This window comes from Mastomys coucha, unplaced genomic scaffold (assembly GCF_008632895.1).
Source record: "Mastomys coucha isolate ucsf_1 unplaced genomic scaffold, UCSF_Mcou_1 pScaffold16, whole genome shotgun sequence".
NCBI lineage: Eukaryota > Metazoa > Chordata > Mammalia > Rodentia > Muridae > Mastomys > Mastomys coucha.
This window is the reverse complement of record NW_022196898.1, coordinates 21210951-21238285: the sequence shown is the minus strand read 5'-3', so window position 1 is coordinate 21238285 and position 27335 is coordinate 21210951. Positions and strand designations below refer to the sequence as shown.

Genomic DNA, 27335 nt, shown 5'->3' with positions numbered 1-27335 from the left:
TTGTTTAACAAGGGGTATGTCTTTCCAGCAAATATTAACAATCTTTTTTTTGCTTAATAAATCTTAACTTTTATTAAATATAATATTTAGCAATATAATTTCTAACTTTAAGGTTTCCATAAGACTTGAAGAGAAATCTGGTAATCAGTATTTTTATAATCAATTAAAAGCATAAAACTTAATGCTTCATTTTGAACTACATAGGGTAATTTTAAAACAATATTTTAAATGATCATCTCAGATATAATAAAATAATCCCATAATTAACAAACCACTGAAGCTAGTTTAAGTTTGTAAAGATTCACAACAGTACAATATATTAAAAGAGTCAGCTTCAGTTTTTCTTTTAAAAAAAAATCAAAACTAAATTTATTTACATGGGACATGGCAAAATTCTAGAGTAAATACTAGGTTTGTCTCTAGAATAGACTTGAAGACTGTGCTTCAGATCTGAAGGGAAGGACTTCCTTTACAGAAGTGTTGCAGTTCTGCTTTGGAATAGTTCTGCTCTATTAATGGGAAGCTTTGAAGCAGCGAGAAACAGAGCAGAAGGCAGGGCTTATATGGAATCCCTAGGTGGGTGGGAGGTTGCTTTCCAGTGTAGCCTGGGATTAGAAGGATTTCAATTCTGGGGCTTGGGTGAGCTAAGGAATTGGTGGGTTTTCCTGTTCAGAATTGGTGGATTCTGTGGCAATACTCATGGATTGGTGGGATTCTGTTTCTGTTTCTGGTTTTGGGCTTAGGTCAGGTCTGGATCATTGTGTTCTTTTTTTGGCTCAGGTTTTAGAGTCAAATGATTTTACTTGGACGGTTTATCCTACAAGGACCTTTTAAAACAGTTGCCACCTGCTTAAAAGATTGTGTTTTGTCTGTATGTGAATTACACAGAAGTTAAATCTGAATAAGATGCTAAGCATGCATAGGTGGTGGACTGTGAAATATAGGGAACACAAGAAAACACAAAAAAAAATGCTTATTTTAATAATACAAGTGCAGAATATTGGAACTTAATCCAGATGAGGAATTCCTGGGTACCATCCGGCAATCTTGGTTTTAATTTTTCATCCCATAGAACATGAATCCTTGCTTAGATAGTGTTGTTTGAAGACATTTATTTGCTACAGTTTATACTTTATTATTGTCCTCTGGTTGCAATGTCTCTGAAGATCAGAGAAGAGCCTTAAACAAACAGTTACAAATTGACAGTTGGAAACTTGGTCATGGAATATGGAATGCTGAATCTGAATGCAAAAGAAATACGGATGCAGTGACAGTATCACTGATACCATGAGACAGCCTGAAAGCATTTTATGGTCCCAAATTATGACATTTTTATATATTTTTTTGTGCTGACTTGAAAGCAGAATAGACTGTTAAAAGTATACTGAGGCCTAACTTCATTTACACTGTGCTTTGCGCTTATAGTTTTTCATATTTACTTGAAATACACTGGTTCCTTATGTTTATACATGTCTCAGGATTATGATGCTTTCATAGGTTCTGTAAAATAAAGAAATATACATAAAGTAATTTAAAAATATATACTAAAATATAATGTATATTGAAACAAATAGACTCATCAAAACTGTCAGAAGCAACTATTTGAGTAATGTGCCTCCCTGTCTTCAAAATTCTACAATATTATTTTTAATTTTATGGTTATTGGAAAGAGAAAATGTTTGTTTTAAAACATGTAATTTCTTAAAGGGTGACAAATAGACAAAAAAAGATAGAAAGCAAAAATTAAAGAAAGAATTTGCTCCAAATAATGCAGTGCGTACTAAATGCAAATTCTTGCATGAAAGCAATATTTTATATCTTTTCCCTTCTTATGTTAAACAAGTGTGAATGACCTAGAGAATTTAAAACAGCAGCAATAGTGTTTTAAGATAATAAATACGTATAATTCACTCAGATCCCGGAGATTATACTGAACAGAAAAATACTGTTCTAGAACATGTTTACCTTTATTACTCTTTTCTAGGTCAAGAGGTGGACAGAGAAAACATCATTCAAAAGGCTATTAAAGGAAACACCATTCAAAAGGCTCACTGGTTGACAACATCAATCCCTAATACAGTTCTCTAACAGAACTAGGTCCAGGATTCCAAAATAGTTACAAAATGATCATCAGTGTTGTGAGGTTACTATAAGTCAACATCACAGTCTTCTGTTCTTTTAACAATTAACTATGGTTCATTTTCTACCTTACATGTCAAAAACATTTCTCAAGATGACTGACTCATGCATCAAGCCAATTCAGGTATCCACGCAAAAGTCCAGGATCCACAAATGAGGGATATTCATATCTACATGAAAATTACATAGATATTTTCTATTAAAGAAACAAGAATGAAAACAAAAAATTAAAAGGCAAACAAATAAACAATTAACACCAAGCTGAAATGGTGGGACATGGAATGTGAATTTAACAACTCTAGTCAATATAGCATTTTGAAGAGGAGACACTGGAATATCCTTCTTCTTCAGGAATTCTGAATGTCTACTTACTGCACAGGATACTGAAGGTTTCTACTAGGCAATGTGCAGGAATGTTGTGAAATGATGGAAACAAATCCTTGTTTTCTCTGATTCCATTTTCTAAGAGAAACTATTAAGAGCAACAGGGACTAATTCGCCTTCTTTCCTAGTCCTTTCAGTGTCTGTAAAATAACAGCATGGTAATTTACAATATTGTGCAGTACAAGACTATTAAATCCCTGGGCTCTTGATTAGTTTTTTAATGTACCCACCTAAAATATTCTGAAGTTAATTTGGAGGTAGCAGTTTGAGTATGCTTTATTTCTTTTACATTACTCCATATCATCTGCTTCAGTTTAATGGAAGGTAACTTTGAGTAATTCTGAAAAGTGGGACACTTACACTTACATCATTAGTTTTGTTTTTGCATTCTATAAATGTAAAATATGAGACTTTGTGGGACTTTCATTACTAAAAAGATTCTTATTGTCATTATTGAAGTTTTGGCATTGATGAAAGGGATTCACTTTTAGACACCGGAATCTATGGAATGTGAAATATATTTTTCTCATATTAATTTAACCTTCTATGACAATTTTTATGAGTTGTATTTTTTATCATTTTTATCTCATAGTTCCTGGCTAACATTAACAGTACTACATAAAATCCACTGTCCCTTCTACTTAGCACAGTCCTTATTTTAGGTATTAAAGACAGTTGTTAGTAATAAATAACAGTAATATATATTATTTCTCCAGCTCCAGAACTGCATTTTTAGGCCTACTTCAAAATAAACAGTTGTTAAATGTCATGCATTTCTTTTGTAAGATGACAATACATTTCTTTCATGGATATTTTGGCATGGAAAACATTAAGTAGAGCGTGTTGTGATCTCAAATAAGCTCCCAAATCTCAATGACTCTTATGTCCATACAATAGGAATGAGGTGCAGACACCACACTGTATCTCTTCAGGAAGATTTGCTCTCCATCCTATGCACATTACAAGGTGACAATAGGAACAGCTAGAACAGAAGTTTATCGACATCATTATCTCAGACATCACTAACATTGTCAGTGACTACTTGTATCGTGGAAATTTAAAAACAACGGATAGAAAGAAGTAGGTAAAGAGCTTAGAGAAAGAGCTTAGAGACAATGTTCAATTATGTGGTGAAACAAATTTAACATCAAGATAAAATATGAAGTCTCAATGTGAAGCATTGTGGAATGAAATATGATAAATACATGAACACCACTGAAAATTAACCTTAAGTTTGATTAGTGACCCCAAATGCTTCAAGGGCATTCAATTCTATGAATATACATCTTGTAGTTCTCCTTTCCATGAACTATATATTACTCTCTCTCTTCCACTACCCAGGCAGTAAAATGACTGCCAAAGGGCATTTCTTCTAAACAACACATTTTTGGTTTTGTTTTTTTTTTTTGTTTGTTTGTTTTTTGTTTTTTGTTTTTGTAATTTGTCATTACTTTCAAATGAAAATTTAATTCCATGCTTCACAGAGAAAGGAGGAATGATTAGATGAGATCATCTTACTTATTCACCACCAAATGGATCAGTATATTTGTATCTGAAGACTTTTATGCAACTTTCTCTACCAAGGGCAATATAGAACATCTTTCTCCTTATTCTCTACTTTCTGCTCTAACTTAGCTACTCAACTAATTTACTCTTGAAAGTGTTTTCTCTACATCATTATATTTTCTGAAGTCAGCAACGATAGATTTTGAGGATATTAGAAGATTATTATAGTCCTACTATAGCAATTTGCTCCAATTTAAAACAAAATTCAATAATGGTTAAAAATACTTCTCATTGCCAGGCAGTGGTGGCACATGCCTTTAATCCCAGCACGTGGGAGGCAGAGGCAGGTGGATTTCTGAGTTCAAGGCCAGCATGGTCTGCAGAGTTCCAGGACAGCCAGGGCTACACAGAAAAACCCTGTCTCAAAAAAAAAAAATACTTCTCATTACTACACATGGCACCCTAGTTATTTTTGACATATTTTATAATTTCTGTGTTCATGTTTACACTGTGGTTAAGAAACATTATTTATCCTGAAGATACTTAATTTCAGAAACAGGGTGCCTTTCAAAACTGTGTGAATAATTCTAAGTTGTAAAATAAAGAAAATACTACTTAACTTATATTTAAATGATAATGAATTTGCAATACACACTTCAGTCTCTGTGTTAAATCAACAATTTTTTATTCTTCATGTATTACAGGAATCTTAAAAAGCAGAGATTAAGATGGGACCCTATTCTCTTTCTAGAATTTTTCTACTTCCAATAATTAAGTACATATTTATAATTTATGATTTCAATTATCTAGTAGTTCATAAAACTTTATTGCTATATATAATTGTATTTTAGTGTCTATCTTACTGACAATAAATCAGTATTCAAATATTTAATCATTAGATTAATTAATATGACCTTTTAAATAATGATTAGATTAATATTTTTCTTTCTCAATCTAAAAATTATTTTTAAATTATTGTTGTATTGTTTGAGAATTTTATGTCCTTGTACATGTTTTGGTCAAATTTATCCCCCTTCTTTCCTCTCCAACTTCTTCCCTATTTCTCCATTACTGAAGTTTATTTTTTCTAATTAGTTAGAGTTGCTTTCATTTAATCAAACTTATGGCTTCATTATAATACTTCTGCAGTTTTATTTATGTCTACTGATCTATTGACTACATACTGCTGCTATTTTAACATATATTAAAGCTGTTATTTTATTTAACAGAGAAATAAGGGAGAAATAACAGGTAGGATTCACAAAGTTTTCCAAAATTTTTCTTAGTTTTAATCTAAGTAAAGGTTATTGAAAATGTTATCTTTCATGGTAATGCCAAGTCCTCTACTACTGTAAAATACAGAAAGACATCAAATGGTAGTTAATGTTGATTAATTCTAATGAATTTGTAAAAGGTTTACTCAGATAATTCGGTAAAGACATATTCATAAACGTGAGGATTCAACTTTCTTACATAGAAGTAGAACAGTAGTGAGCATTGGTTCATTTTTACTGTTAAACCCAAACAGCTGAAACATTGTCATTGTTGTGAAATAAGATCAATGAATTTATCCTGATGGTAAAAACCTCACTCTTATCTATGCAATTTCTGATTTTTCCTTGAGTTCCATACACGTTATTCATAGCTGAGATTGAGACATCATATACACAGCATTAATGTCAGTTATTTCATCAAAATTCCTGTATTTGTATATTTTATATATTGTGGGTATATATACACACAACATTTTGATTTATTCAGTACATTTAGGTTAATTTTATTACTTCAAAAAGAATGACAAGTACTGACACAAAACATGAATTCTTGGAGATAATTCAAGTTTGATTTCCATCACTCATATTAATAAACAGACATACAGACCAGCCTATATAATCAGTAAAATCTACAAATTATTTTGGAGGGGATAATTTAAGTATTTTAGATTTGCTTTTAAAATCTTAAACTTTATATTATATTTTAAAACTTGAATATAATGTGGGATAATATTTTAAAATAAGACTTTTATCCATTAGCTTGTGATGTAAGATTTTTTACATATAACTTTTTTAGATAAACTTTATAATTTGTTCAAGTCCTCAATGCTGAGCTACAAGCAATCATCTGTCTATACTTCAACAGATAAAGCATATAATTAACATAACATGTTTGAGTATTGATTTGAAATTGTTATTAAAACCTTCTGAAATATAATACTAGAGATAAATGAAACATTATTGCTGGCCTAAGGATTCTTACTCAATAATCCACAGGGGAAAAATGTAACAAAGCACACAAGTGGGTAGGAAATGGGAAAATCACTTCCTATTAAATAAATACTTTTAAAGATATATTTATTTTATTTTGTTTTAGGTTGATTTTTGCATTAGTTTTGAATTTCAAGAGTTCTCCCTTCCTTCCCTCTTTGCACACCGTATAGGGTTTTATTGATGTGAAGAGACATCAAGGCAACTATTATAAAGGAAAACATTTCTTTGGGTCTGAGGTACACTTTCAGAGGCTCACTCCATTGGAATCATGGCAGGAAACATGACAGAGTGCAGGCAGACACAGTGCTGGAACTGCTGAGAGAGTTCTACTTCTGGATCCGAAGGCAGCTGAAAGGGACTCTATCACATAGGTAGCTAGCAGGAAGCTTTGGTTTCACACTGGACAGAACTTGAGCATAGGAAATCTCAAAACCTGCCCCCACAGCAAGTGGAACTCCTCCAAAAAGGCCACAGCTCTTAATACTGCCACTCCCTGTGGGCCAAGCAATCAAACACATGAGTCTATGAGGGGCCAAACCTATTCAAACCACCACAGAAATCTTTCCATAAAAGCTTCCCCACTATCTTTCAACATCATGGCTTTTTCTCCCCCAGTTGTTATTTTATGCATAAGTTTTATTGTGCATGTGTACATTTTTATTCCTAAATATAATATAACCCACTAAATCCATATAATGTCACTTGTATGTATGTTTTCAAGACTGATCATTTGATGCTAGATAACCACCCTGTGAAAGGCAACCACTCACATTTCCAGCTTTACTCAGTTGCTTGAAGTTCTTTCTGAGGGGCTGAGACCTCATGAGCTTTTCCTATATGCAATATGGCATGTTGGGTTTTGTTCTCTTTGTTCAGTTTATATTTGGGCACTTATGTTGGTGAGATTTAACAGGTATAATTTTATGTTATTAGGAAACAAAATCTCATACCTAATATCTTTATCCTCTGGCTCTTACAATCTTCCTGTAGCTTCTTCCACAATGTTCCTTGAGGCTAAGTCAATAGGCATGTAGTTCAGATATATCCATTTAGAATGTGCTCCACAAGTTGGCATATTGATTGAATGTGGTTTTCTGTAGTTGTAAAGAGAAGTTTCCTTAGTGAAGGAAGAAGAGTACAATTAGCTGTGGTATAAGAACGAACATTTATAAATTGTTAGAGGTTGTGGTAGTTTAGTAATTTAATTAGTGGTTGTAGATTTCCCACCAATTACAGTGACTTCTATTTTAAGTGTAAAGACTTGTCACTTGTTGAAAGGAGGGTTTTGTATTGGATGTTTTAAATGAAGAGAAAAATGAATGAGCAGTGTATCTGTCTAATTTGATTGCTTTGTACTTAATTATTTAATTTTATATTATAGACTTTGCATATGGGATGTTAGATGTCCCAATATATGAGATGGATTATAAGCGACATTCTCAAAGTTCATTTACTTCTCAGTCACTACAAATGTCCATGTATTCTCTTTTTTCTCCATTTATTTATTTATTTATTTATTTATCCATCCACTTTGTATGCGGGACACTGCCCCTCCCTTCTCCCAGTCTCTTCCTCACATAGTCCTTCTCCTCATTCCCTCCTCCCATTCTCTGAGAATGTTGTGAGATACCTCCCCCAATGGGTAAACCCCCACCATGACACATCATGTCTCTGTATGGCTAGGCATATTCTCTCCGACAGACGCCAGACAAGAGTATCCCTGTTTGAGGAACAGTATCCACAGTCAGGCAACAGTTTTATGGAAAGTCTCTACTCCAGTTGTTGGGGGAACCACATGAAGAAAAACCGGCATAATTGCTACATATGTGTAGGGGAAATGGGGTAGGTCTAGCTTTGTATATGCTTTGTGGTTGATGGTTAAGTCTCTAAGAACCCACAAAGGTCCAGGTTAATTCACTCTGTTGGTCTTCCTGTGGGGTTCCTAACTATTTCAGGACTACTGATCCTTCCTTCAACTCTCCATAAAACTCCCTAACGCTGTTCAATGTTTGGCTGTGGGCCTCTGCATCTGCTTTAGTCAGGTGAAGCATGGAAGCTTTTAGAGGGCAGTTATCCTAGGCTCCTCTCTACAAATGGAACAGATTATTATTAATAATGTCAGGGATTGATGTTTGCTCTTGAGATCGATCTCAAATTGAGCCAGTTATTTTTTGGCCATTTTCTCAGTCTCTATGTTTGTCCTTACACTTCTTATAGGCCCAGGATAAATTGTGGGTCTAAGATTTTTGTGGGTGGGTTGGTGCCCTTATCTCTCCACTGGGGAACCTGCCTGGCTATAGGGAGTAGCAACTTCTGGTTCCACATCCCCACTGTTAAGAGACTCAGCTGTAGTCAACCACATATACTACTGTGGAAGTCTCCCCACCCCAGGTCAATAGCACATTCTAGAAATACTCCCCACCCTACTACCTCTGTCAGCCTCCAAATTCAATTAATTTCCTGTCTTTCTGGAACTCTCTCCTATCTCTTCCCCATACTTGTTCCTGAACAATCCTCATTCCCCTTCCCATCCCAGCTTCCACCCAGTTTCTTTTCTCCATCTGCCTCACAGGACGATTTTGTTTACCCTTCTAACTGAGATTCAAGCATCCCCACTTGGGCTTTCCTTGTTTAACTTATTTGAGTTTGTAGTCTGCAGCATGGGTACTATGTATTTTATGTCTAATATCTTCTTATCAATGAGTCCATACTTTGCATGTCCTTTTGCATTGGAATTACTTCACTCAGATAAAGTTTTCTAGTTCCATCTGTTTGCCAGCAAAATTCATGATCCCCTTTTTTTTAATAGATGAATAGTATTCCACTGTGTAAATGGACTACATTTTCTGTATCCATTCTTTGATTGATGGGCATATGGATTGTTTCCTGTTTTGGGCTATTATGTATAAAGCTGTTATGAATGTAGTGGGGCATTTGTCCTTGTGGTATGTCAGAGTCTCTTTTGGGTATATGCCTAGGAGTGTTTTAGCTAGGTCTTCTGGTAAACCATTCACAATTTTCTGAGGAGCCACTAGATTGATTTTCATAGTGGTTGTACAAGTTTACACTCCCACCAGAAATGGAGGAGTGTTCTTACAATCAACTTATAGAAATTGGTGATAATAAATATAATTTTCCTAGTCTAAATTGCAAATTATTAATTTAATTTTTTTCTCCAATTGAATATATTCTTTCCAAGTAGATTTTCTACAGCCTATTCCAAAAATGTTATAACCATTGACTTCTGAGATGGTATATTAAAACAATTAAATCATTCTCTTTTTCTCTAATAAGCATACAAAAATATACTTGTGTGTTTAAGTATAATTTAGTTTATAATCTTACAGGTGTCATAAAGTTGAGATAGAGTCACAATTTCTTTTTCTATCTTAATCTCTTATAACTATGTACTGACTCATCTATAAATTTTGTCACCTTTGTTTATGAAAGTATAGTTAAAGTAATTGAATGATGTGTATATGTACATGTGTGTATATATACATACAACAGAAAATAAATATTTCTTCACTCTCAAGACCAAGATTAAGAGGTACACTTATTGGATACTAAAAGAGGTTATGGAACCTTAAATTAATTTTGCATGACAAGTTATAACACTATTCTCTTTGTGACCTGATTCTTTTGTTTGGAGAGGCCTGGAGTAAATTTTTATGTCACATAATTTTATCATGGCAGAAAGTTTCCAGGTATATGTTCAGCAAAGATGTGCCCCACATACCAGCAAAGGGTCAAGTGCGGCTGGTGCTGTGTACTACACTGGGATTGTGAAGTCCTCTTTCAGTATGAGTTGAAGTTAAGTTATCCTATGAGTTTAGGTAGTGTTCTCAAGCACAGTAATCCATATGTAAGACTGGGATCTAATTTTTATGCATATAGGAGTGTCTAAATATCAAAAGATATCCTTTTTTGTCATTTTGCAAGAGTATCCATACCCAACTTCATTTCTTGGAAGCACTAATATTTATCTTTATATGTAAGAAGTTATAAAAATGTCACACTAAATGTTGCCTGTTCTGATTATTTTAGTATTCGGTTAAACCTCCCTTCACTTTCCTATGGAAAAGGATGTGGACTGTTGATACTTCAATCCACTGTAGCCCTCCTTCACTGTTTTTGGATATTGAGTTTGGAGTAAATGAGCATTCATATGTATTGGAATTATTCTATAGCATTTAATAATCATCAACAGGCCTGCAATGTTATGTAACTAAATAGCATCATTGGAACATTAAATGTCTTTTTCTTTAACACTAAGCTTCAACACCCCATCATTTTGGAAACTACACACAGAAAAATTAAGAAAACATCTAACAAAAAAGTCGCGATAGTAAAAATTGAACAGTAATGATGATTTTTCTCATTACATGCAATCATAGTAAAACAAGAGATGTCTCATGTATAAAATTCAATAACAAAGAGATCAATAGTAAGTAATCTGTGATTTATTTTTTTGCAAAGTAAAGGCAGAAGGTAGTAAAAAGCAGCATGAATAATAAATATAAAGAAAATAATTCAAGTATAATACAAATGCATAAACACTTAAAGATATTTCAATTTCATATCCAGTAATTCAAGCAAAATAACTTAAAACATAAAATTATATTGCATAAAGTATGCTGTCATTTAGGCTTTCAAGTTAAATAAGAACTTCTTACATAGTAGACATTCCTTTCTTTCACGTAACAAGGAAGTTGATAACTAAATATTTTCTTTTAAAACTTCTATGTATTTTGTGTTATTAAATGAAAATAATTCTCTGGAAATTACAAATATTATTATTATAAATTTAATCCACTAGATGTGGATTAAAGAATGACATGTCTTGTACTGTAGATTTAAAATTGTGAAAGTGATGGTCTCAATAAACGATAAGTGAAAAGTCATGGTATCTAAAGACAAATAAAGTGTTCCAGAAAGTAAGCTGATTGCACATTAAAAGAAATGGGAGAATAGGGAAATAAAGAAAGGGTAACTCAGCAGGTCAGTCCCAAGCTGAGAAGGAAAGCCATTAAAATAGCAAACAAAACAAACAAAACCAAAACCAAGCAGCCTACTCCCTTAAGCTTACAAACACGTGGGTGAATTCCTCCACCCAAAGTACAGCAAGCAGAAGTCCAGAACCTAAGCAGACTGTCAACAAATGAAATTTTAAAAGTAATAGAATTAAAGTGCTTTTCTGCTAAAATCACTCCAGGGCCAGATGGAGTCACAGCAAAATTTCAGAAGATTTTCAAAGATGATCTACAGCCAACTTTCTCAAACTATTCCAAACAGGACAATAACTTCTAAACTCCTTCTTTAAGGCACTTTCACTCTAATATCCAAACCAGCCAGGGCATATCAGGAACCACAAAGAAAACAATAGGCTTACAGGAAGAACTGGAAAACAGAAAGACATGCCCATTGGTGAGTAGACTACCTATTGTGAAAATGATCATTTTACCAAAAGCCATTTATAAAGCTAGGATTCAATGTAATCAAAATAAAACTCCTCATTTCAGACTTGAAAAAAATACATTTTTAAAAAAGTTCTTAAAATTCACTGGAAGCCACAGAAGACTATGTATAAGCTAAGGAACCCTGAAGAAAATAATTATTATTGTACTGGCAAGTAAATATATAATGGTAAATAAGTAAATAAATAAATAAATAGAGGACATAGACAGAAGACCAAGGAAGAGCAGATAATTTTGACAAAGATTTCAAAAACATAGGCTGGAAAAGAAAGACATCTTCAACAAAGAGTGCTGGGAAAATTGGATTTCCACATGCAGAAATTTAAAATTTCTAAATATTTATTATCTTTCAAAAATGATAACTCCCAGTGAATCAAAGGCTATCCATAATTTCAAGTCCAAATATCTTAATGACTTTCATGCTCCAAGCATATGAATGGATGGTACATGGAAAACTTACATATATAAAATACTAAAAATAATAAAGAAATGTTTAAAAGATGTAATGTAAAAGAATTATACTGCATACTTCTTTAGAAAAGCACAGTAAAATATAGACTAAAGCACAAAGATATATATATATATGCGTGTGTGTGTATATATATATATATATATATACATATATATATATATATTTATATGTACTTTTTTTCGATGCAAAAGCAAGAGGTTTATTTTCCGGGGCATTGGGGTTTACCTTCAATTAGTCCCTCAAGGCGAGTTACTAAGAAAGCAACCCTGAATAGCTATTACAAGCAGTTTACATACTTTTTAGGGGCAATGTAATATATTTTTAAAATGACTAAAAGAGAACAAAATTTGCAACACAAAGAATAAATATTTGAAGAGATTTAAAGTTTAACATCTTCTTTGAGCTACTACATAGCATATAATTCTATTGAGTTACCTAAATATTTTCATGATGATTGTATAAATAGTATATCTTAGTAATATCTATAGAATAACCTATGTTTCTCTTTACTCCTTGTTTCTGGCAAAGAAATCTACTTATACCTGAATACATTCCTCAATTTTATACTTCAGTTAAATGAGCTTCATTCTTAAAAAATATATGAAATGCATAAGATATCTGTCTGACTCCATTTACATCTCAAAATTAGAATAAAATTTGTTATTTTGGCATGACAGAAGGGACTTCACCTCACTCACTGTCCTATTGATACATTACAAAATTAATACTACTCACTTTCCAAAGTAGATTGTAGAAAACTGATAAAAAGTGATTGCTGTTTTGACTATCAGCCAACCTTTGAGGTTTACAAACAGACAAATAATAATTCTACTACTTATAAGTAAAATTATGTGTCTCTATTAGTTTGAATTACCCTTTCTTTTTTTTCTATTTATTTATTTTTTATTAAATATTTTCTTTATTTATATGTCACATGATTTCTCCTTTCCCAGTTTCCCCTCTAAAAAACAAACAAAAAAAAACAACCAAACCAAACCAACAACAACAAATCCCTGTTGCCTCACCCCTCCCCATGCTTGCCATCCCACCCTCTCCCACTTATAGGCCCTGGCATTCCCCTACACTGGGGCACAGAAACTTCACAGGGCCAAGGGCCTCTCCTCCCATTGATGATCGACTTTGCAATCCTCTACTATACACATGCTGCCAGAACAATCAGTCCCAACATGTATCGTCCTTGGTTGGTAGTTGAGTCCCTGGGTGCTCTGAGGGTACTAGTTAGTTCACATGTTGTTCATCCTAAGGGGCTGCAAACCATTTAGCTCCTTTGGTCCTTTCTCTAACCCCTTCATTGGGGACCCTGTACTCAGTTCAATGGATGGCTGTGAGCCTCTACATCTGTATTAGTCAGGTACTACTACTTATAAGTAAAAATTCTATTTCTTATAAGCAAAATTATGTATGTCTATTAGTTTGAATTACCCTTTTCTTAGAGAGACACATTAAATAATATTTTAGTACCTAAAATTAATGCCTAAATACTGTTTCAGATATTTAATTTTCACAAGAAAGAAAACATTAAAGCATATGTTGAATCTGAAATTAGGTTATTTTAATGATTTTATTTTTATTTTTCTAATATCAATGTGCTATATGACTCTTCTGCTTAATAAATTATAAGACATTAATTCATTTTTATCTGTAAAATGAATTATAGGAACATAATTCATCAAGATATTTCAAATATATTTCATGCCCTCCCCATTTTCCAAACAATAGTTTATGTTTTAATAAATATGGGGTAATGTATGATTTTTAAAATTCAAACAGAAATCAAAGGTGTTCTTATACTATCTATTCAACATTAATGTTACAAAGTGTTTGTGTGCTTGAGTTTTGTGCACATTTGCAAATTAATGTGGGAGTCAGAAGTCAAGGATCAATGCCTTCTCTCATTACCTATGTCATGTCAATAATAAGTTATAATCAATACATTGTCAATTAATCTAGTCACAAAGGAACATTATATCACAAAATGGATTTGAAACTTAACAGATTGCTCTTTTTTATGAGTTTTGTAACTTAATTAATTTTGTAAGTAAAATTATAGCTAGACATTCAACTAATTATGTATCTGTTCCCATATCTGAGTTTTACATAAATATCAGTGTCCTTTAACTGTGAACACACTGTCTCATGTTCCTTTAGGGTTTTGTTATTCAGCAAGAATATTTACTATTTACAAAAAAAAAAAAATACTGACAGATGCTTTTTAAGTAATGGGCATATACTCAAAAGATGCTCCAATATATAACAAGGTCACATGTTCCCCTATGTTAACAGCAGCCTTATTCATAATAGCCACGAGCTGGAAACAACCCAGATGTCCTTCAACAGAGGAATAGATACAGAAAAGGTGGTATATTTACATGATGGATTACTACTCAACAAAAACAATGGCTTCATGAAAATTGCAAACAAATGGATGGAACTAGAAAATATCATCCGGATATACCTGTGAGTGAGGTAACACAGTCACAAAAGAACACACATGGTATGTACTCACTGATAAGTGGATATTAGGAAAAAAGCTCAGAATACCCACAATACAACTCACTGAACATATGAAGCTCAAGAAAAAGATCAAAGTGTGGATGATTCAGTCCTTCTTAGAAGGGGGAATACCCACAGTAGGTAGAGGTTGAGAGGGACATGGGAGGAAGAAAGAAGGGGGAGGGGTAAAAAAGGGAGAACTAATTTAGGTACACTCCTCAGTTCAAATTTACCTTTTCCTGATATTAGGTGGACTCAGTGCATTAGAAATCTAGTAAGCATATAAAGCCTTTGTATTTTCTGATACCATTGTTCACACATATGATAAATAGCAACAATTCTGAAATACTTAGTCTGAGAGAATATTTAAGAAATGGGACCTTCCTAGATTCCCTCCAGAACCCATTAACAAGGACATAACTTTTTAAAATATCTCTTTACTTGCATGCACAGTCTTCCTGATCGTTTGTGCAAACAAAATGGCGACGGTGACGTAGGTGGCTTGGTTTCCATGGCAGCATTGCGTAGGTCCGCTTTGGGAAATATCCAACACCAGCTCTACAAACAACTAAAATTCCAGCGAATTTGGATAGGAATAGGGAGAGTGTGTATGGGTGAGGAACTGGACCTGAGGGGTGTTGAACCCCAGCAGGCAATCTGAGCAGAAAACAAGACTGCTGATCCCTGGAGAAAGCAAGTTGTTTCGACTCTCAGCCAACCTTTGAAGATTACAGACAGGTGTAGACGCTTGATGACTTCTGGGAACAGTCCCCCAGAGGGACCAGTGGAAACATCTTTTCCACCGTGTGTCCTGCATCAATGTGCAGGTAAATTCAATACTTCTGGAAATAATTCTGATATGATGAAAAATAGCAAGGAAGGGGAAACTAAAGCCTCAGAAAAGTCTGTAGCATTGAGAGTGTCACAATCGAAGAGGAAACCTTCAACTGTGACACAATATGTAGAATCCAGTAACGAAAAACCTATGGCAGAGAATATACATGTAAAAGCTACTCACGGGAATTCTGAAAATAATACTTTTATGCCAAATTCACCAAAAGTTACAGTGGTCGAACAACCGTACCCATTGCTGAATGAAGACAGAAATGATTTTAACGGGACTGAGTTTAGAAGCAAAAGTAAAACGAAAATGGACAGCTTTAATAAACACAGCTTCAGATATAATGGGGCCGTGAGCTGTACGGCTTGTGGACAACAGGTCAATCATTTTCTAAAAGGTTCCTTGTATAGACACCCTTCCCTGAAAGTCCTTATCTGTAGGAACTGCTTTAAGTATTACATGAGTGGTAATATTAGCTGCGACTCCGATGGTCTGGATGAACAATGTAGGTGGTGTGCCGAAGGTGGGAACTTGATTTGTTGCGACTTTTGCCATAATGCCTTCTGTAAGAAATGCATCCGGTACAACCTTGGTCGGAAAGAGTTATCTACAATAATGGAAGAAAAAAATCAATGGCATTGCTACATTTGTGACCCAGCACCTCTACTAAAGTTGGTCACTGCATGTGACAGAATATTTGAGAGTTTAGAACAGTTGTTGCAAAAAAATAATAAGAGAGAAGTTGTCAGTGAAAAAAGTAGTAACCGTACACATACATTTTCAGCAAAGAAGAATAATTTCAGTTATAATGGAGAAAAAACAAAATTAGTTGAGTCGTGCTCTGGTTCTGTAGTCTGCACTTACTCAGCACTAATAGTATCCAAAAAGATGCTTAAGAAGACAAAAAAACTGATTGACACAACATCTAACACAAACTCTAGTTATATTAACTTTCTAAAGCAGGCAGCAGATAATTCAGAAATGACTTCTGTTATGAAGTTATATAAGCTTAAGTCTTTTCAATCTGTGTTAGCTGCTATCAAAAAGGCTCATCTTGCATTAGAAGATGACTTGAATTCAGAGATTCAAGCTTTGGATGCTGTAAGCAAAAAGAGTTGTACCAAAGAGCTTAAAATCAGAAATACTAAACTGGAAACAAAAATTTACAAAAGGGGGAAATCCTGTCCTTCTGAAGAGAAAAGTGCTTTAAAGCTGGATGCTAGACAAACAATAAAGAACACAGTCAGTGAGCACTTCCCAGTAGAGAAACAGGAAGTAAATAACAATGGTGACCAGAAGGGATTGAGTAGGGAAGATGGGCCTCAATACAATTGGACTAATGCTTCTGAAAACTTAGACATGGATATTGTGCATGTTTATTCTTCAGGTTCAGAAGATATTTTTGAGAACCTTGAGATTCCTATGGGAGCTCAGAGTTCACCTGATTATCAAGGAGATGGCAACAATGGGACTGAGCTGGAACTGAAGAACTCACCTCTAAAATTAAAAACTTCTTCAAAATACAGCAGAAGAAATATTAAGTCAAAAATTACAGCAAAATTAAGCAAAGAATTATATGTTAAACTCACTCCAATTTCCCTTTGCAATTACCCAAGAAAAGGTGCTGACTGTCAGGAAGTTCTACAAGAGAAAGATGTCAGTAAGAGTTCTAGTCCAGCCCCCTTTTCAGAGAAATGTGGAGCTAAAGAAGAAAGTAATGAGGATGAACAATTGGCTGAAAATAATGTTCCAATACTCTTAGAAGAAGCTGATCTTCAAAGATCTCTACAAGTGAAAACCAAGCACTCGAGTCAACAGGTGGAAGCCAAATCTTCCATATCAAATTCAGATAAAGAAAGTAATGAAACAGTTAAAGAGAAACAAAAGCTGTCAGTTCTGGTAAGAAAAAAGAATAAGCAAAATTCTGCTACTGCTGTTGATACCCCTACACTTTGTAAAGTGCCCAAAACTAAACAAGCAAGGATTGTTGATCAAAGTTCAGATTCTGATGAAATGCTAGCAGTCTTCACAGAGTTAAGCCAGATGGGTCTCTCTTCTTTAGACACCAGCAGTAATCAAATACAGATAATTCATAAAATTCCAATAGGAAGAAATACTAATGCAAATAGGAAATGGAAAGGTCCTACTTCCAGCTCAGATTTTGGTATTAAAAAAGGAAATCCATCTAAAATTTCTATATTCTCTATGAATAAATATCAAAATTACTCTGAGTCTTCAAATAGTGACTCAGATTTACGAAGAGAAGTAAAGAACATGAGTAAAATCAGGACTGACAGAGTAGCCAAAAAAAGTGTTTTATATAAAAATAAGCATGATGTTTCTAAAGATCAAAAACAGAGCGAAATAGCAGTGGATAGTAAAATGCTAGACAGGGTGAACACTACACATGAGGGACCATCTGATGACACTGAAAGGAGTCAGGGAAGGAATTTCTTTTCTACAGCAGAAGATCCAGTCAAGAAACGCAAGAATGTGATGGAATTGGCAGATACACTCTGTAAGAGACAACTGCGAAGTATTTCCTTGACTAGTACAGAAAAGCCTTCTTGGAGAGAGGAGAATGTAAAGTCTCTTGAAGTTAAAACAGTTGCTAAAACTAAAAAGATTAAACATATGAAAATAAAAACATGTAAAATTGTGAAAAGTGGTTTATTTGCTGTTGCTGATAAATATCCAAGGAAAGAGCAAAGTGATGAATCTTCAGAAGAGGATAAGCAGCAGAGAATAAAGGGAACTGAAGTACAAAGAAAGAAAACTGCATACTTGATGGAAGAAACAGACAAGATGAGAGAACAATGTGAGTCTTCATCAGATGGTATCAAGAGTTTCCTTGAAAGAGAAGAAAATGTTTATTTCCTTAAAGGAATAAAACAAAATGAGAACACAATTGATGGAGTAAAGAAAGGTAAAATAATAAAAAATAAAGGTAAGGAAAAGTCACCTGGTAGTGGTGAGAAGTTGCCAGGGAAAAGAGATAGGTTTGACTCATCAGAAGATAAAAAGAATATGCATAGAGTTTATGGTAGAGAGAAGAAAAAATGCAGTTCTTTGGAAAATAGTTCAAGGAAGAGGCCAGAGTGCTTGTCAACTGATAATGAAGATAATTTGTTCAAAGGAGAGTGTTGTGATTCTCCCACTAAGAGACTAAAAACAATTGAGCTGAGAGAAAGGAGAAATTTAAATTCAAAGATAAATGTCAAGGAAACACAAAGTGGTTTATCATCTTCTGATGCTGAAGAAAGTTCAGAAGATAGCAAAAAGCAAAAGAAACAAAGAAAGTCAGCCCAGAAGCAGACAGGCAATGCCAAGGAGAAAAAACAAAACTCCTTAGTAACAATTTCTAAATGGATGCCAGCAGACATCACTTCTTCATCTCCGGATAATGGAGAAGATGATTACTCTTCTGTAAGTGAGGGAAGAAGAGATGAACAGAAGATAAAGCCTTTAACTGAAAATGTAATGCTGCCTTCTCAAATTAGATTTTGTCAGTCTTCAAGAGATGATGTGTTGCCTAGATCAGTGCCTTTCATAGAAGTTAATGATGACAGTGACAGTGATCCTGAGAATAGAATTGCTAAGAAAATGCTTTTAGAAGAAATTAGAGCAAGTCTTTTCATGGATGAGGACAGTTCTTCAAATGATGAATCATAACAAGAAAAGAAATGGATGCACTAGACAAGATGAAGAAAACCTGGGAGACAAGGATGCCCCAAATCAAATCAATTCTGAATCAGATTTCGGATTTTGAAAAATTTAAGAAGCTAGAACACAGACAAAGACTTTTGAACTACAAACTGACCATGAGAAATGGAAAATCTGGAAAAGAAAAGTACAATGTCTAAAGAGCATGAAGAAGCCAACGGCAGAAATGAAAGGAAGATGAGCATTGAGGATTCAGAATACACTAATCTTCAAGAACTTGTTATTGGGGAAGTCAATGAATCTGAGGATGAACGGCAACCTAGAACAAAGTCTGCACAGAAAGTAGAATTAGAAAAATAGCAGTGAGATTACCAACAGAAAGGTACAAGTGGACTCCCCTAGTAAAAAGGAGCAACCTTCCGAAGAAAGAAAGGAGAAGGAAACTGAAGGAGAGTGCGTAAAAGATGGATCTACGCAGCCTGGAAAAGGCAGAATGGAAATTTGGAAGGTTTTTAAAGTTGATAAACTAAGAGCAGAAAAAAAAATCCATGATAGCATTTTCACATAAAATTAATTTTTTGTTCTTTTCTGATGTGTCCTCTACCCTGTCCCTCTTCTGCATGTACCTTTATACTTTCATGTCACCTACTTTATTTTGCCCTCCTATCTTCTCTAGCACTTTTATTATTTATTTATTAAGTTTATAATAGAATTAAATCATTCTAATTCTTTCCTACCTCCATACCCTTTCAAGTACAACTCCTTGCTGTCTTCTAAATACTTGCTTTATTAAAAATTGTTATTTCACATATTCATGTATTAACACACACTTATAAGTTACTCCATTTATATAGTGTTGTTTGTATTTGTGTTTTCAGGACTAATCACTTGATATTTGATAACCAATTGATGTGATTTTTCCTTCAGGAAATAAAACTATTTCTCCAACCTTCTGTACTCAAGTTATCGTTTAGTTCTTTATGTGTGATTAACCCTAAGTTTGCAGTAGTGGCACACACACCTGGGTAGTAACCAGTAGCTCTTAAATTGAACTTCAAACCTCCTTAGAAAGAGAAAAATTATGCATGGCACCAGAAACTTCAAGACTTCTTCCACCCATTCTTGGCCTCCTATTAATTTCACCTCTGTGGGAATACTTTTCTGTTTTATAAAAGTCAATTATATGGCATCATACGGTGGGTTTTAGATGTGAAATGACATTTAATATACTTCCAGAAAGGATAGAAGCTAGGATATATTTTAGGATAATGTGTTAGAGAAGAGGAATGAGCGGTTAAGAGCAGGAAATCTTCTAGAAGAGGTGCAGAGGATCCAAGTCAGGTTCCCACGAATTTTGACAGCAGCCTCACAACCACCTGTAACTATGGATCCAGGACATCTGACACCGTTACTTTTGTTTGTTTGTTTGTTTGTTTTTGGTCTTCAAGACAGGGTTTCTCTGTATAGCTTTGGCTGTCCTGGAACTCACTCTGTAGACCAGGCTAGCCTCGAACTCAGAAATCCACCTGCCTTTGCCTCCCAAGTGCTGGGATTAAAGGCGTGCGCCACCACCGCCCAGCTATCTGACACCATTTCTGAACAATATGAGCATCTATACTCTTACATATGCATACATTCGCACACACACAAACACACATTTATACAACTGTTTAAAAATAATATTGTCATGGGAATATGACTTAATATTATTACATTAATGCATTAAATGAGTATTCAGAGAAAGAAAGAAATATGAACTATTTAAATGTGTTTATGAAAATAAAGCAAGATTATGATAACAAGCAGTCAAAAATAATAGAAACTTAATTATTTATTTCTCAATATAATGTCCTCTTCTTGTTAAAGTCTTCAATATTACCACAGGCTCTTACCAAATCAACTTCCATGCTTTAACAAAAGCAAAACCAGTTCAGGAAATTGGAATTGTAGTGTAAAAATTTAGCCAACAAATTTATACTTTTTTGCCTGCTAATCACTAGTCAAACACAGTATGATTACTTGTAATTTCACAGTATTATATGTTGGAAGAAAAAAACTCTATATTTTGGTGATAGGTGTTACTGCTCTTTACAGGTTCTATGCTAGTGGCCAGTAGACCAGGACAAGAAAGCATAATATATGAGCAGGTATATAAATCACTTTCATTGAGAACATATGAAGGAAGGTACAAGATAATGAATGATGTTAGAATTAAATATAAGACATGTTAACGTGCATTTTTATGAGATAAAAAGTATTCCAATTTTCAATCAGAAATACTTTAAGGTATATTTTAAAATCACTCGTGCTGATGAGATCCAGTATTAAGAGTCTAAATAATTTTGTAATTTTTGTTTTGTTTTGCAAAAGGCTTTCACTATGTAGATTTGACATTTCTAGAAATCACTGTGTAGTCCAGACTTTGTTCAAAATTGAGAGAGCCACCATTCTATTCCTTCCATAGGATGGGGTTAAAGGTATGTCTCACCCTAACCAAGCTGAATTATTTTATTCAATTATAATGTATAAATTCAAATAAAGTGGAAACCTCGAGAATCAAAACATCTATTTTGGGTCTGGATATTTGGCCCTTCAGACAATCACATTATATGTGCACAGCACTTAGAGAAGCTGTGCTTTGGGCTCCTAGAACACACCCCGAGGTTTGAAGAATCTATGACTCAAATTCTCGGAAATCTGATGTCCTCCTTCTTTTACTGTAACCTGGTATACATGTGTTGCACATACATGAATGAAGGCAAAGCACTTGTACATACAAAATAAACACAAGCTCTTAAAAATAAATAACCATCATGATCAATACTCTATAGCAGTAGTTCAGATTCTAGACAGATAAAATATTTTATACATCTATACATTTCTGTGAATCTGTTTTATAATTATATGATGGATTTTATTCATGAACAGTTTTACTATGAAGAATTTTTAAAATTCAGATGAAATCATTAAAATTCTACTTAAAAAATGCTCTAAGCAGTGATTGATATGTAGCAAAAATTCAATCATTTAATTGACTTAATAGTCAAGTCAATTATATACATTTTCCTACACATAAACTTTGTGTGTGTGTGTCTGTGTGTGTGTGTGTGTGTGTGTGTGTGTGTGTGTGTGTGAACAGTTTATGGTGTAAAATACTTCTATATTTACACAAGAAGCACAAATGCATAATTTATTATTTCAATGAATAAATGTTTGCTATTGTTTTCTGATCAGTTGGTTTTAGATATTGAATTATTGACCAGCATCTGGTCTTAGACCAGATTGCAATCTTAGTGAGGTTTCTGTTCATATGTTGTTTTCTCTGTAGGAAATAAATTGTTTCTCTGTAGGGAGCTTTTAATGCTTACTAATAAGTTATTATCTCAGTAAGCTTAGACTTTGAATTGCTTAAATTTAAATTCTTACTTTTATTTCATTGAGGCTATTTCAATATTATAAAAGTTCTTAGAATTCAGAGACCTTTTAACTTAGATGTATTACATTTAATGACATGGCTCATTTATAGATCCCTTTGAATATTTTCTTAGAATTTATCACAAAGGATTAATTAGTATTCAAAGAAAAATATTATAGCATTAAATTTTTAAATATAATTAATTAAATGTACTCAGTATTTTTAAGACATTTTTGCACAATGTAACAGCTATTGATCTGAACATATTAAACAATTAAGTTAATGAGGTTAGTAGAAACAACAAATTATATCAAGGTAAGTTTATAAGTTTATATTTCTGATATAAAATAAAATACTATTTTATCTCTATATTATGATTAACTGAAGATATTGTTTTATATATATGTATATATACATACATATATAAGCAATTTAAATTGATTTTTATTAGATTTTTATTTACATTTCAAACGATATCCCCTTTCCCAGTTTCCCCTCCAAAAGAAATCACCTTTTCTCTCTCCCCTCCCCCTGCTCACTAACCCACCCTCTCCCACTTCCTGGCCCTGGAATTCCACTACACTGGGGCATAGAGCTTTCACAGGACCAAGGGACTCTTCTCCCACTGATGAATGACTAGGACATCTTCTGTTCCATATGTTGCTGGAGACATGAGGCTCACCATGTGTTCTCTTTGGTTGGTGATTTAGTCCCTGGGAACTCTGTGAGTACTGGTTGGTTCATGTAGTTGTTCCACCTATGGGGCTGCAAACCCCTTCAGCTCCTTGGGTCCTTTCTCTAGCTTCTGCATTAGGGACCCTGTGCTCAGTCTAATGGATGGTTGTGAGCCTCTACTTCTGTATTAGTAGGACACAGGCAAAGCCTCTCAGGAGACAGCTATATCAGGCTCCTTTCAGCCAACACTTGCTGGTATCCACAGTAGCGTCTTGGTTTGGTAATTGTATATGGTAAGGATTCTCAGGTGGGGCAGTCTCTGGATTGTTTTTCCTTCAGTCTCTACTCCATACTTTGTCTTTGCAACTCCTTCCATGGGTATTTTGTTTCCCCTTCTAAGAAGGAATGAAGTCTCCACACTTTGTTTTTCCTTTTTGAGTTTCTTGTGGTTTGTGGATTATATCTTGGGTATTCTGATCTTCTGGGCTAATATCCACTTATCAGTGAGTGCGTACCATGTGTGTTCTTTTGTGATTGGGTTACCTCACACAGGATGATATGCTCCAGATACATCTATTTCCCTAAGAATTTCATAAATTTTTTTAGCTGAGTAGTATTTCATTGTGTAAATGTACCACATTTTCTTTATCCATTCCTCTGTTGAGGAACATATGGGTTGTTTCTAGGTTCTGATTATTATAAATAAGGCTGCTATGAACAGAGTAGAGCATGTGTCCTCATTACATGTTGGAGCATTTTGTGGGTATATGCCCAGGAGTCGTATAGCTGGGTCCTCTGGTAGTACTATGTCCAATTTTCTAAGGAACCACCAAACTGATTTCCAGAATGGTTGTACCAGCTTGCAACTTCACCAGCAATGAAGGAGTGTTCCTCTTTCTCCACAACCTCACCAGCATCTGCTGTCACTTGAGTTTTTGATCTTAGCCATTCTGGCTGGTATGAGGTGGAATCTCAGCGTTGTTTTGATTTTCATTTCCCTGATGACTAAGGATGTTGAACATTTCTTTAGGTGCTTCTCAGCCATTGGGTATTTAATTTGATTTTTATTTGAGTTCTAAGTATTTACTCTCATTTCACTGATCATTACTTGAAAATATGTGTTTATTTCTTTAATGCATATTTTTATTTGTTTATGCATTTGAGTATATGGGAAGCAGTTGATTCTGTCATACTTTAACATTGATTCTGGACCTTAACTCAGGCACCTGATTTGTCAGTAATCCTCTAAATGAGGATTACTAAATCCACTGATTCATCTACCCTGCCATCCCTTCTATGTTTTAAGTTGATAAACTTCTTAAGTGCAGTGCTTCACTTTCTTCTTCTTAATTAAAAATAGATTTTTATACAGTATATTCTGATATTCTAATTACTCCACCACCTCCTCCCAGATTCTCTCCACCTTCCCCTTATCCTGAATCTACATGATTGACTCTCTTAATTGTAAAAATTCATGTAAGTTAATAATGATAATAGTATTATTAATAATAAATTAAATAAGATAAACTAAAAACAAGCAAAACTCAATAAGGTAAAAAAACAAAGATAATCAAGAAAAATCAGAAGAAACACATATAAGCATATGTGCACATGAGATGCACACATTCATTCACACACAGAGAAATACCACTAAGACACTAAATTGGGAACTATAATATATAAGCAAAATACCAGTAATACTAAATAAAAATTTAAAAAAATGCCCAGAAATGAGACAAATATACCTCCAAATATGCAGTTTTTATTTTGTAGTCTGTCTGCTGATTGGAGTGGGGCTTCTCTTTCTCAGCCCTGAGACCCCATCTCCCATAGACGAGTAAGGCCATATGCATGGCTGGTTTAGTCTGACTTCATATGCACATCACTTTCTAATGGGTGTCCCAGGTGTTCTTTCCAGAGGGAAAGAATCTGTTTGCCATTAACAAAACCTTTAATATTGCTGACACCATACTGACAACCAGAGATGTATACAAAACATCCAGTATAAGAAATGGTTTACATTTTATTGTGTTGTTGGTGAAGTAGGTCCTATAGAAGGCTCCCCCAAACATTACTGGCAACTTTCTATATTATTGTTTATGCTCAAGAACCTATGGCAACATAAGACTCTCTTACTGAAGATACTAATTACTTATGTTGTCTAACATGAAGAAACAAACCTGGTGCTAAACTAAACCATCATTCCCCTATGTTCCACATTAATAGTGCTGAAAGATTTAATACATGTGGCCAGAGGAGAAAAATAATAATTGATCTCACTTAGCTGTGAAACACATGAGCTATAATAGCAACCTGCCTATATGATATTACAATACAATAATTACATAAATATAATGAGCACGACATTATTTAGTTTGAAGGTCTACCTGATGAAATACAACCCATGGCTGTAGCTGTAATGCAGGCCATAAGCACTAAGGAAAAGCCTATTAAATTTATTCCAATAAATGAGAACAGTGACAAAATGACTCCTCGTCAAACATCATATACCTTAATCAATGCATCTCTGAACTCTGATCAGAGAATTTGACTCTTGAAGTGGATGGTAATGAACACAGAGGCTCACAACAGGACAACATACAGAGAATGAGAGACTTCATACCATTCACCTTAGAATGGGATGACTTTATCATAACCCCCACTTATGGTTTAGTCTATTTGTGAAAGACAACTCATAATGATTGTAAAATTAAGATACATTGGATGATACAAAAAATAATAATGTTTTCTAGAGAGAATGGTGTGGATGTATCTATGGAGACACAGAGACTGTAAGAGAAAGCTATGCAAGTTTTACCAAGATTAGAATCCAAGTACAGAAAAGGAGAATTGGGTGTAAAGTAGCACAACTAACAAATATTGTTATTATTATTATTATTATTATTTTTATTATTATTATTAATTGTTTTATTGTTATTTTATAAAGGATAGCTGCTGGGGGAGGAAAATTTGGTATTCTTCAGTATAGCAATACTGGCTATGTTCTCCACACTCCAAATAAGGTCATGTGCTCAGGGACAGTTGTTCAACACAAAGCAGAATTCATGCTGCTTTTCATTATTATTGATTGTATTTTGCATGTCTATTTTCTTTTTTTCTTTACTTTTTTTTAAAATTAAAACCAAAATATGATGTGGGTTTTTGTGAGAAATGGTTCCCTGGGAAGAGTTGGAAGATGGAAAAAAAAAAAAAAGATTAAGATGTGTTGTATAGCCAAGCAGTGGTGGCACATGCCTTTAATCCCAGCACTTGTGAGGCATAGGCAAGCAGATTTCAGAGTTCAAGGCCAGCCTGGTCTACAGAATGAGTTTCAGGACACCCAGGGCTACACAGAGAAACCTTGTCTCAAAAACCAAAAAAAAAAAAAAAAATGTGTTGTATAAAACTATAAAACATAAATGAATAAAAAGCTTAAAATAATTAGGACTGTATAGTACAGATTGATGACTACATGTGAAAAGAAATTATTTAGAAGAGCCATGGAAAATAGATAAATGTCCTGAAAGCAAAGAATATTATTTTGTTCTGTTAAATTTACATTTTTGAAATGTATAAATAATAATTAAATCACAGTAAATTGATTTAGGAAGTAAGCAATAAGTTTTGTCTCTGGAATAAAAAACTATTTCTTAGAACAGTATGTTGATGTGATTACACTGGAACAACACTAAAGTAGTAGTGAGAGTGCACATCCAACAGAAGGGCTATCCCAGTGTGTGATGTCTTAGTGTCCTAAAAAATAATAGGAAATTGACAGGCATCATATAAGACCATTGAAGTTATTTTCCTTATGTAGCATCAGGATTATGTAGCTCAAAAGCTGTGAAATATTTCAGTGGCTTTTAAGGAGAAATAATAATTAGAAAACTATATAGCAGAGAAAGGAAGTTGTGTATGAAAATATGAAATGCCCAAATACCATAAGAAAATATCACTAATCCTACATTAGCATAAGAATCTG

General features: G+C 33.9%; 1 protein-coding gene and 1 long non-coding RNA gene across 3 annotated transcripts; one reads left to right on the top strand and one right to left on the bottom strand.

Annotated features, from left to right (window-relative positions):
• Positions 1-1104: 1104 nt before the first annotated feature.
• LOC116092996 lies at positions 1105-15222 on the bottom strand. Its single transcript, XR_004119587.1, has 4 exons — positions 14993-15222; positions 7247-7413; positions 2512-2663; positions 1105-1500 (listed from the first exon to the last, which is right to left on the bottom strand). It is a non-coding gene; the product is annotated as an uncharacterized LOC116092996 (long non-coding RNA).
• Positions 15223-15284: 62 nt separating this feature from the next.
• Positions 15285-20220, top strand: LOC116092994 (transcriptional regulator ATRX-like). 2 transcript variants are annotated; one of them, XM_031374093.1, is made up of 2 exons: positions 15285-15586; positions 16988-20220. In XM_031374093.1, exons 1-2 carry the CDS (start codon positions 15511-15513, stop codon positions 19270-19272), a joined length of 2361 nt encoding a protein of 786 aa, XP_031229953.1. In that variant the 5' UTR covers positions 15285-15510; the 3' UTR covers positions 19273-20220. The 2 variants fall into 2 exon arrangements, with proteins under 2 accessions (XP_031229953.1, XP_031229952.1); XM_031374092.1 differs by having other exon boundaries at positions 15285-20220.
• The last annotated feature ends 7115 nt before the right edge of the window (positions 20221-27335 follow it).